Here is an 11,407-nt window from a genome sequence, read left to right as displayed (position 1 = left end):
TATCAAACATAATCATTTCAATATCATTTCTATTTCTCTCTCTTAACTCTCCGTCGCATAAGGCGTATATCTCTCACTCTACCCTTATTTCTTGTTCCGATAAGTCACAGGCTTATCAAGACCCTGACCTCTACCGTAACTGCGACGATATCTCTGAATTAAAAATAATTGAGGATCGTCTGATGAGAACGAGGAAGCATCTGATGGATTGTCTCGAAAAGAAAGAAAAATCACAATTTGTTTCCGATCAAAAACCTAGCACCGACGAGATATTCAATCATGGTGGGTTTTCTTCTCCTTTCTCACAAATTGCTTCTGATTTTGGTCAAAACCCTAGTACCTCTACTCTGTCTTCTTCTCAAATTGCTTCTAATTTTGGTCAAAACCCTAGTACCTATTCTCCGAATTCCTCACAAATTGTTTGCTTTTATCAGAACCATGGCGAGCCTCGGTCGTCACAAGTTACTTGTTTTGATCAAAATCATATCTTCTTTGTTGATGAGTCATTATTTGATCAATCTGGTTACTTAGTTAATGATGATCAATCTGGTTACTTGGTTAATGTTAATCTTGGATTTGTTGACAGCTTATGTGAAATAGAGGAAGAGAAGAACGGAATGAGTGTACCCCAAGAAACACAGACATCAACGCTTTTCACTGAGGATCAGAGCTTTTGGGAAAATCTATTCAAGGATTTTAATAACGAAAACCTTGAGGTTCCACTTCAAGATCATTCCTCAACTAACGAAAAAGACGAGTTTATGATCGATATTAGTGAATACTTAAGCGAAGAAGCAATGGAATGGCCTCTGGTTTAGTTAGTTTATAGCTTAACACTAGTTAATTAGGGTTTTTTTGAACTCTAAATTGATCTGTTCATTAGGTAATAATTACCATTTATGTTTTTGTGTTTGTAACGATCTCTAGTAGATTCATGTTGTTTATTGTTTTTTAATCTTGTAAGAATACGACAAGGCTGAGCCTTTTTGTGATTTTCCCTGTAAAGTACACAAAACTTGTCTTCAAAATTAGCTCAAAGCTACTTTAGTTTCAATAATAAGTGTTTAGAAATTCTCCTTCATCACTAAGGCAAGGGTGTCTCTAAGAAAGGTATCTGAAAAAAAAAAACTTGAACTTTCTTTTGTGTATTTAAGGTGGTCTAATCAATGGATGCCAAATTGATCTCTTTTGTCTGAGTTAGTCTTTGCGAGTGAAAACTCTGCAACATTCTCTGTTTCTTAGATTATCCTCATTACCTTCTTAATGCATCACTCTACTTCTTCATTCTAGTGGGGTCACTTTTTCGTTGCCAAAGTAACTACTGTATAATACCAAAATGTGCTCTGCAACATCTTTAGATGATACTCATATACTGTTGCAGATAAATAATTGAATATCAAGAGCATGTTGATTTCATATACTGATATACATATATCAATAGAATATGCACAACATTTATAATCAGAAAAGTCTACACATGACATTTGAAAATGCACAGTGTCGAATAAGATGAAGCATCTGGTTTAACAGACTGGTAAGTCTTTCTCGAAGAAAGGTGAAATCCCAAGTACCGGGTTCGATTCGAAGAAATTGACCGGTTTAAGTTCAAAGCTAGATGCTATTGTTGGCATCACTGGAAAATCTTCTTGGCACGGTACGTGATGGAACCCTAGTGTATACCACAACACTATGTCCTTGTTCTCAATGGACCGATCTCTGTTTCATCACACAAACAGCAGTTAAAGATAAAGCTTATAGTTAAACCAAAGACAATAGGAGCAATTAAGTATGGTGTACCTGTCGGACCAAACTTGTAGTGTGTCTTCACCACGGCTCTGGTACATCAAAAGCCCTCCAGCCCATTGCTCTGACCGGTTATACCGAGTCACCCATATCTAAACCAATAGATCTCATTCATTATATACATTTAAGTTTGTTGAACCTGTCAAACCGAGCTTAAACCGAGTACCTGATTGTTTGTGAAAGCGCCTCGCATTTGCGGTGGATCATCATGATCGAGCAAACTTGCAGCATTACCACCAGGTACAAGCTTGTAACCAGCCGGGTTCCCTAACCGAGAAAGTCGGTTAGGGTTCACAAGATGGAACTCGTAGGGGTCGTACAGGCTCATCTTGATCTGAGCATCTTTCTCAGTCTTGGCTACATATTTCTTGACCTTCAAGTAACTCTTTCTCCTTGATTCTCCAGGTGGAAGTCTCTGCTTCTCTAGATGAACCTTAACGAAGGAGTTGTTGGCTGACCCATCAATGTCCATGTCTAGATGAAACGATATGAAATGATCATGGACGACTCCTATAACGTTTTCTGAGATCAACGGTCCAGAATCATCCTCTTTCTCACCCAAGTCTTCAACGTTTTCGTAAGCCGTTCCTTTCACCATCAACATCCCCGAGGCCGCGACCTATATTTATAACGTTTTTCATTCATTATAACAACTATTAAGAGACACTTTTAAGCATACACATAATGTAACCATACCGTAACACGAATCACACCATCCATTTGAAACTCCCAATCAAAAATATAATCATAGTTCCCAACAGAACATGCCATTCTAGCTACCAGTGTAACCTTTGCCCTTGACTCTCTTATCTGTCGATATCCAAATTACATTTTCATAAGTATCATATCATATAAAGAAAATAATAATAGTGTTGTGTAATAGAACATTACATCTACACCAGGGAGAAGAATCTCAGAGTGTCGCCAGCTAGTGTCACCCGCGTAGCGTTCGAACAAGCAGATCATGTTAGGTTGAAGTATTGGAATGCCTTCAGGAGAAGCGAAGAAACCATCAATGTAGTAAGCGTTTCGAGGACAGTCGTTGAGTGGCACAAGTGGCATTGAAGAAGGTCCTAAACCAAACTCTCCAGCATCCATGTAAGCTTTTGAATACCAACCTTCCCCTGGATCCATATTCGGTACGAACAACTCCGACGCAAAACCTTTGTACATTACACTTCTTGCTTCACCTGTTTCAACCTCAACAAATTGGGTTTCATTGTAACTTGGAAGACTTTTGGAGTCAATTTCTAACAATAACTAAATTCAAGGGACTTGTTTGTGATATAATTAATTTACCTGTCTTGGAATCACGAACTGTAGCCTGTGAGATAATCATACCGGCACGTTGATCCGGTTTAATATGAAATTTCCAATTCGCCCACTTAACCAAGTATCCATCCTCAACTTGAAAACTTGGACCGTCCGGTTGCTCCATCGACATTGGGTTGACACGGTCCATATATACCGTTTCATTAAGAAACCCATATCTATATTCCGTACCGGTAGACTTGGGAACCGGAACCGGTCCATTGTCTACAATCTTGATGATCTCTAATTTATCCATATCGACGGTTAAATAAAGTCCTTCGATAGGTCTCATGTAGAAATTGACAGTGTCTTGCTTTGAGAAACATTGGATCTTTATGACTCGTCGTCCTTCTTCGTCCGGTCCATACCAACCGGCGAACGGTGTAATACAAATCAAACCGGAGAACGGAATCCCACGCGCTTCGATTGAGCGATTGAACTCCACGCTCTTGTAAGGAACCTACATTTTGGGGGAATTTTGTTTGTGGAAACCGGTCTGCTCAGATTTGGTTTGAATTTAAATAATTAAACCGGTTGACACAGATTGAATTTAAACCGGACTGACCTGTGAGACTGCGATGATATCCTTCATAGTAAGAATCGGGTATCCAAAAGTCGGGTTGACCAAATCAGAAACAACCCGACCGGATTTAAGATCCACCGTGAGCACGTGACTCTCGCCGTTAGACATAGCAAGAATCTCCGCTCTTCGCGGCGGGAGACGATCACCTTTCTTCCACCGGATGACACGTTGCTTATCCGGCTCGTCGAGAGCCATGGCGTGAATGATGGTTGACCCGGACCCGAAACCCGGATCATGACCCGAGAGGATGGTTTGGACTCTCTTTATTTCAGGTGTCGTTAGTGGGTCAAGTGGGTGGTGAGGCTTCTCTAACGAATACTTGAATCGGGGGGTCTTGGAACTTGACGCGAGAGTAGTGAAGAGAAAGAGTAAGCTTAAAAGTAAGACAAGGAGCTGAGAGAACGAAAGTTCCACCATTGTTAGTTGCTTTTTTTGGGAAGATCAGAAGATAAGTAACATTATTGTTTTTTTTTTGTCAACAACTAATATTATTGATTATATTTATATCTTCAAGAAATCTTCACTGGTCCCTAGCTACTCTATTTTCTCCACATTAATTTATTACTTCAATCAATTGCTTGCAAATTTTAAAGTATTTTTGGACTATAGATACATTTTTTAGTGTTGTTTAAAACATTATTAGTGTACATCGAAAGAGACATAAACAACTTTGTAGTGACCAAATAAAAAGAATCGAGTATATCCAAATTTGGTGTTAGGTGACTTGAATATATGTTTACATGGTTAAAAGTCTATTCAAGTTGAATAATGTTGTTTAATATTAGATTTTTCTAACAAAGTAAATCTGTTAAATATCTTATTATCTAAAGTATGGTTTTTAAAGTTAGCAATTCATAAGATTGTGTCACGTATCAACTCAATCGAACAAATGTTGATATGTATCAGAATTTTTTTAACTTTTTTCTCTTAAAAAAGTTAGAAAACATTATAAAAAAAAAAACTCAAATTTATATATACTAATTTATACATTTATATCTATTTTTTTATTAACCAAAATAATTTACATGTGTATTGGTCAACTAGATTTATCATGTATCTAGTAAAAAAAATTCTTAACCAAAAGGAAAAATAACAAATTTGTTTTACATGTATTAGTAGTCAACTAAATTTAGCAAAACAATCGAGTGTATTATGATGTATTATACTATATTACAAAATTGAATGTGTAATATAAAAATTTGTTTTCTAAATACTAAATTAAATTTAGAATTCAAAAATCATTAATAAGATTGAGCGTATAGTATTAAAATGTATAATAAAATAGAATGCATAAAACTGAAATTTTTAAAACAAAAAATATTAAATTAAATATCAAGAAGAAAGAATAAATTACTATATTCAAAATTCAAATACTATTAAGAAAAGTTTACATTTATATACCCGTCTATTTGGGCGAACCTTATCTAGTACTCATATAAGTTTTTAAAGTATCAATTTATTTGTTTGACTAATATTTTAAATTTATAAACTGTCTTTGATGGTCATGATCATTAAAAATTGTAAAGGGAATTCATTAGAAATTAATTCTACTTATTACATTTTTTTTTCCAGTTTTTGAAGCATGAAACATGAAGAAGGGTTTGGTCACGTAAGTAAACTCACACATACATATCAAAGACCATGTGACCCAACGAGTTTTGTAAAACCAAACGTAATGGCCATAGCTAACCATCCTCCAATCAAAACCCGAACCAACGACTTAACCACTGGTGCTTTTCCCAAAACCGCCCCTAACCATCCAAACATCACTAACGCCAATGTAACCGCCGCCACAATCACTCCAATCCTAACTTTATACTCTTTCACAAACGCAGCCGCCAATAGCGGCACAATCGCTCCTAGAGTAAATGCTAATGCAGACGCGATAGCCGCTTGCGTTGGACTTGGAAGCTTCTCTTTCTTTGTCTCCCCTCCGCTCTCTCTCTTCATCTGAGCCACCTCTATGTCGTACTGAGAGTAAACGGAGATAAACTCTCCGATCGCCATGCTACAAGCTCCGGCCACTAAACCGGCAAAACCGGTTAAGAGCATGATTCTGACGTCTTGCTTCACCGCACCAATACCCATCATAAGTGAAGCCGTTGAGACAAGACCATCGTTGGCACCTAGCACGGCGGCTCGTAGCCATTGAGCTCGTTTGGAGTAGTCGAAAGTCGTTTCTTGATCTTTCTCCATGTCTAGGTTCAAGTTGTTGTTGTTTGATTCCATGGTTAGGACCTTTTGGTTTTGGTTTCTTTTGTTAAACGAGAAAAAAAATAGTGAAAATGAAAGAAGAGAATTGAAGTGTGGTGAACACACGCCTAGGATGTGAAGTGTGGAGAACACACGCCTATGATGAATTCTATTTATGGAGAAATCTGTATGAGTATTTAGTTTTCTTACAAATTTAGTAATAGTGTGACTAATGGAAATAATTTATAATGTTACTATATTGGGAAAAGAAAATGTGGACTAGACAACTCTCACCTGATTCCTTCTTATCACTGATTTTATTATTTTCAAACTGTGAGGTTTACTTACCAAAACAAAAGGTTGGTTTTAGTCACAAAATCAATTATATTAACAGCTGTAGTTATTCTTTTTTTATGTTAATAATATGTATTTTATTGACTATATAATTTGAAATAAAAGTGATCACCTCACCTTTAGTTTTTTTTTTTTTTTTTCATTCTGTTTGATTTGTTGCAAGATGCTAAAACAATTATACGATCTGATTAAACATCCTTTCAATCTGAAGTAGTTACGGGCCTTACAACGTTTTCATGATCAAAGTAATGCGTATATATAATATACTAGGTAAAGCCCGCCTATTCAGGTACGTCTAAGACATAAATATAATTTTTTATCGATAATATTTGAATCTTGAATAATAAAATAGTAATTTATACAGTTTTAGGATATTTAATTTAATAATTTTTTTTTTAAACCAAATTCTAGTTTTATGCATTTTATTCCTTATACATTTTAATTCTACACACTCAATCTCATTGATAATATTTGAATTCTAAATTGTAGTTTACACACTTTTTCTATATTCAATTTAGGATTTAACTAAAAACAAATTTCTATCTTACACATTCGATTTTGCATTATAGTTTAACTTTCTATTTCATCATGATAAACTTGATTTTTATTTTACACACATTATCTTAAGTGATAACAATTTCATATTAAAATAAAATTTATATCAGATCAAATCTATATGGCGTAACCTCGTATGTTAATTTACCTCATACACACTAATTCTAGATGAGTTAAAATAAATAAATCAAAATGCACTAACTTCTCATTAAGGAATTGATAAGTCAAATCCTATAAGCTATTTCCCAAAAAAAAAATTATGTTTTCACTTATGACTACATGAGTTAAACTTCTTACAATAAAACATCAGTATATGCTTGTAGTAACACATCAAAGGATGCAATACCCTCCATCACATGATGCGTTAAAATTCTTAGAATTAAACTTAAGTATTCAAAATTTATTCTTACAAGCTTAATAATTTTATTTTATGTTTTAATTTAACGAATAAAACTAATATATTACAATGATAAATGCAATTTTATCTAATTAAATTAATATCAAATAAATCATATTGGTATTTTAAACTTCAATGACATTATAAAATTAGTACTGTTATCCTTATTCAAGGATTTTTTAATTAATACATGCTAAATTTAATAAACCAATAGCACATGAAAAAACAGATTTGTTAATTTTCCTTTTTGTTTAGAAAATAATTAAATTTTATTTAATACAACAATTCCTAAGTCAAATATTAGAAAAAGTGTGTGAATCCGTATTTACTATACCAAATTAAAATATTATCGATAAATAATTTAATAATTTTTTATAATAATTATATATATATATATATTATTAAAACTACAAATTTATTCTGTAGGGTCTTTTTGAAAAATAATATTGGCTTTTAGAGACAAACTAATTATATCATCAACAGAAATCCTGATTTAACTATAAAAAGAAGACCAAAAACCCCTAACTTCGATTGAAAAAAAAACTGACCTACATGATAATCAACACTATAGATTTTTTCTTTCGTCTCTTGCAAATTGGCTTTTAAAAGAAAGATGCAAATTCAATAATAATTTGTTTATGGTTTTAACAGTTTTAATAATCTTGTAAGTTTTGCGTAGGACACTGGCAAACGTACATTATTGGTTCAAGTCCTTCAAGTTATATTTTTTTTATTACTTTGTTTTTTGTTTAGTTAACTTAGTTACTAGGTAATAAATATGATACAAAACTAAATTTTAGAAATTCAATGACTTTTCTGATATTTTTTAAATATATTTCGATGATTTCTTTTTAATTAAATAAAAAATTATATTATTTAAGTATGTTTTAGGCTACCAAAATTCAAAAATCGGTATGCAAAAAAAGCCTACATCGATGAGTACGTCTTGCGTCCGACACCCAACTTTCCTTCCACTCATGTCATGAGACCGATCTCATCAAATACATACTTTTTGTGATTGGAGGTTGTAAACCACAGGATTCTCAAGCGTTTATGTGTGATAAACAAGCGATTTTACTCTTTCAATCAAAAACGAAACCAAATCAAGGTGTACATGCATGAGAAGGTATGGGCTCGTGTCAAGGGAAAGCAAAAGCTACCCAAGTTTGGAAATAGAGCAAAACTTTTGAATTGTAATGGAAAGCTCCTTGTGACTGAAAACTCTGACCCAACAAAGATCTTTATCACGTCAATTTCTCTAAAAGCCATCGAAGGAGAGATATGGGGTGAGGTGCAGTTATGAGCATATGTGATTACACTACAAGAAAACATGTGAGTAGCGTGAAAATATTGCGTGGAAATAAATGTGTCGCTAAATTGCATGTAATTAGAGTGGAATTAGCATCGCATTAACGACTCAACTCAATATTATCGCGAATTTGCTTGGAAAATTTTCGTCTCTAATTCGAGGCAAATAAGTGTATAATTAGCGACGAATTAGGATGGAATAGTGTAATTCAACTCAACTTTGTCGCAAATATTCTTGGATATAATGACTCGCTAATTCAAGGCGGATAAGCATCTAATTAGCGACGAATGTGAGTGGAAGTCAACAGTTCCAATCCACTTCATCGCAAAGTACATGCACATTTGGCGTGGAATTTGCGTGTAAAAATTCGACGCAATTGTGCAACGCATTTGAGACGAATATATATATGTTAGGTGAGAAACGTTTTAAAATGTGCTACCTAACTAGTTTACAATTCCTCGCAATATAGTCGCAAAAATTCATCGCAAATTCGTCGCAAATAGATTTGTATGCCTATATAAAGCCATGTTGGGATGAGTAAGGAACATCACAATCTCTCTTCTTCAATATTAAGCATTCTTCTTCAAATCTCGTTTTCAGATCTTTTCTTCTCAAATTTTATATTCCTTTTATCTTCAAAATAAATATATATAATATGTCGGCGTCTCACGAGATTTATATCCGGGGGGAGTGGATGTATAAGCACAAATATGTTGATAGATCAGTGACAAGAGAGTTTGCAGATGGACTAGAAGAATTCATGATAAACGCAAATCAACTGTCATTCACGCAAGAAACTGGTAATATGTCTTTTCTATGTCGAAAGTGCAAAAATGGTCGTTATTTTTCTGTCAAAACGGGCGAAAGCATTTATATAATAGAGGGTTCATGTCAAATTATTATATTTGGTTTTGGCATGGTGAAGAAAATATGGTGAATGCATCGTCTAGTAATTCTAATTTTCAACATGAAGAGGAACCTAATATCACTTTTGAGCCTTAACAATTTGATTATAGTCAACAAAACCATAATAGTTTTGAATATATGGTCCATGATGTATTTCATGAAACTACAACAATCACCGATAACCATGAGGAACCTAATTTAGATGTTCGACAATTTTATGATATGTTAGATGCTGCAAATCAATCGATCTACGATGGATGTAGAGAAGGAATGTCTAGATTATCAGTTGCATCTAGAATAATGAACATTAAAACAGATAACAACTTATATGAGATTTGCATGGATTCATGGGCTGAATTAATTAACGATATTTTTGGCAGAGGATAATTTAGCTCCTGAGTCATACTACAAGAAATAAATCGTTTTCCTACGGCCAAAATCGTTGGAAATTGGTAGGAAATGTTTGTTTTCTACCAATTTCCTACGAAAAACGTTTGTAGTTAATATGGTAGGACCTAGTCTTACCATTATCCTACCAAAATATTTGTAAGAAATACGGTCCTACCATACTCCTACCAAATTTTCTTACCATATTCCTACGAACTTAATAAAAAATAAAATTAATTAATTTATTCCCAATAATTATATTAATTTTGAAAATTAAATTAAAATTTCCCAAAACAATAATCATCGTAATTAGTCACAAAATCAATTACAAAAAAATAATCAATTCAATGTACAAATTATTCTACAAATATAATCAATTAAATGTATAATTTATTTTACTAATACTAATGCTAATATACGTTAAACCTACAACTCTTCATGATGTCTCCGATTTGGTCCTGAATTCGAAGCTGTGATGCCACCATGGATTGATGATCATCAAACTTCATGCATGTCCCAAGCTGAGCAGCTATCAAGTGAGCTAGCAGATCGACGCAACTGCATAAAAAATTAAAATGTTAGTTATTTAAAGAACAAATGGAGACTTTACAAGCAATGGAGTAGAGAAACAAGTTATGGTAATAACCAACAGAAATGACAGTATATTCCATTCTGCAATGTACCATTGAGTTCATGTAGATCGTGTTGCCAAGATTGACAAGGCCAGCATTGTAACCCTGAAATCAATTGTAATGTTTGTTAGTTGATAGGAAGGATGCCTAAATTTTCTGAATATATAGTATAAACAAAACCAGTTTTTACAATGCCTAACAAAATATTGGGTCTATCTTCTGTTACCGGAACTCTACGAACGTGCATTTTGTCTAGGGTCCAAACATTGTACAAGTTAACAACAACGATCACACACGTGCACACTCATAATCAGCAGTGAAAAGTAAATACCAGATTAGTGGCTTGCGCTTCTTCAGGTAGATCCTCTGCAAACAATGGCCTTCTCAGGAGATAGAAAAAAGATCGTGGTGAAGGTTTCGGTTTAACTTGGCCAGTGAATTAACTTCTCTCACCTGTTTACATTTGAAAGAATAGGATAACGATACTTCTCTTTTCTCTACATGAACAATACAAGAATGAGACTTCACAATAAATCATAATAATTCTTCAGATTCTTTTAAAGTGTCATCTCGAAAATTATTGAGATTCCTACTCCAAATCCAATTCAGTGTATAATCTCTTTGACTATAAACCATTGGTTAAGCTAAATCTGAAACCCTAAAGCACCAAATATTCATCATGATTTCATAATCATAATTCAATTGGATTCTGATATAGCATTCTAGAAGATCAGTTGGCAGTGGGAAGTTTGGGTTAAGAAGAGTAGCACATGCGCTTTGGTGAGCTGGCAATCAACTTGAGGTTTAACGACATTGGATGGTGACTGAAGATGTTATTAACGTTTACTTCTTTTACTTTATTAAGAGCACATGTACGCTCATGCTTTTACACACGAATATCTGATTGTAATCTTTCTAGAATTCTCTAGACTCTTCCTCATCGTTTGCCGGAGGTTCTCTCGTCGAGACTCTTGCAT

At 34.0% G+C, this 11,407-nt stretch overlaps 3 protein-coding genes, 1 long non-coding RNA gene and 1 pseudogene across 5 annotated transcripts; 2 read left to right on the top strand and 3 right to left on the bottom strand.

The window, feature by feature from the left end:
* The first annotated feature begins 131 nt into the window (after positions 1–131).
* On the top strand, positions 132–411 carry AT3G06645. Its single transcript, NR_141269.1, has one exon. It is a non-coding gene; the product is annotated as an other RNA (long non-coding RNA).
* Positions 412–1,273: 862 nt separating this feature from the next.
* AT3G43670 (Copper amine oxidase family protein) lies at positions 1,274–4,191 on the bottom strand. The gene is made up of 7 exons (NM_114235.4): positions 3,680–4,191; positions 3,103–3,574; positions 2,695–2,993; positions 2,500–2,613; positions 1,970–2,422; positions 1,798–1,895; positions 1,274–1,716 (listed from the first exon to the last, which is right to left on the bottom strand). Exons 1-7 carry the CDS (start codon positions 4,112–4,114, stop codon positions 1,524–1,526), a joined length of 2,064 nt encoding a protein of 687 aa, NP_189953.1. The 5' UTR covers positions 4,115–4,191; the 3' UTR covers positions 1,274–1,523.
* Positions 4,192–5,210: 1,019 nt separating this feature from the next.
* AT3G43660 (Vacuolar iron transporter (VIT) family protein) lies at positions 5,211–6,034 on the bottom strand. The gene has a single exon (NM_114234.2). It carries the CDS (start codon positions 5,924–5,926, stop codon positions 5,330–5,332), a length of 597 nt encoding a protein of 198 aa, NP_189952.1. The 5' UTR covers positions 5,927–6,034; the 3' UTR covers positions 5,211–5,329.
* A 3,108-nt stretch (positions 6,035–9,142) lies between these two features.
* On the top strand, positions 9,143–9,772 carry AT3G43657 (annotated as a pseudogene; the record flags this gene model as incomplete). The annotated part of the gene is made up of 1 exon: positions 9,143–9,772.
* A 717-nt stretch (positions 9,773–10,489) lies between these two features.
* AT3G43645 (uncharacterized protein) lies at positions 10,490–10,857 on the bottom strand (the record flags this gene model as incomplete). The annotated part of the gene is made up of 3 exons (NM_001339102.1): positions 10,490–10,577; positions 10,657–10,682; positions 10,762–10,857. Coding segments are annotated over 3 exons (210 nt in total), but the record flags the coding sequence as incomplete, so codon positions are not given.
* Between the last annotated feature and the right edge of the window lie 550 nt (positions 10,858–11,407).

The sequence above is a fragment of the Arabidopsis thaliana genome, chromosome 3 (genome assembly GCF_000001735.4).
Source record: "Arabidopsis thaliana chromosome 3, partial sequence".
Taxonomy (NCBI): domain Eukaryota; kingdom Viridiplantae; phylum Streptophyta; class Magnoliopsida; order Brassicales; family Brassicaceae; genus Arabidopsis; species Arabidopsis thaliana.
The sequence above is the reverse complement of the archived record's forward strand: the minus strand, read 5'-3'. Positions and strand labels throughout refer to the sequence as shown.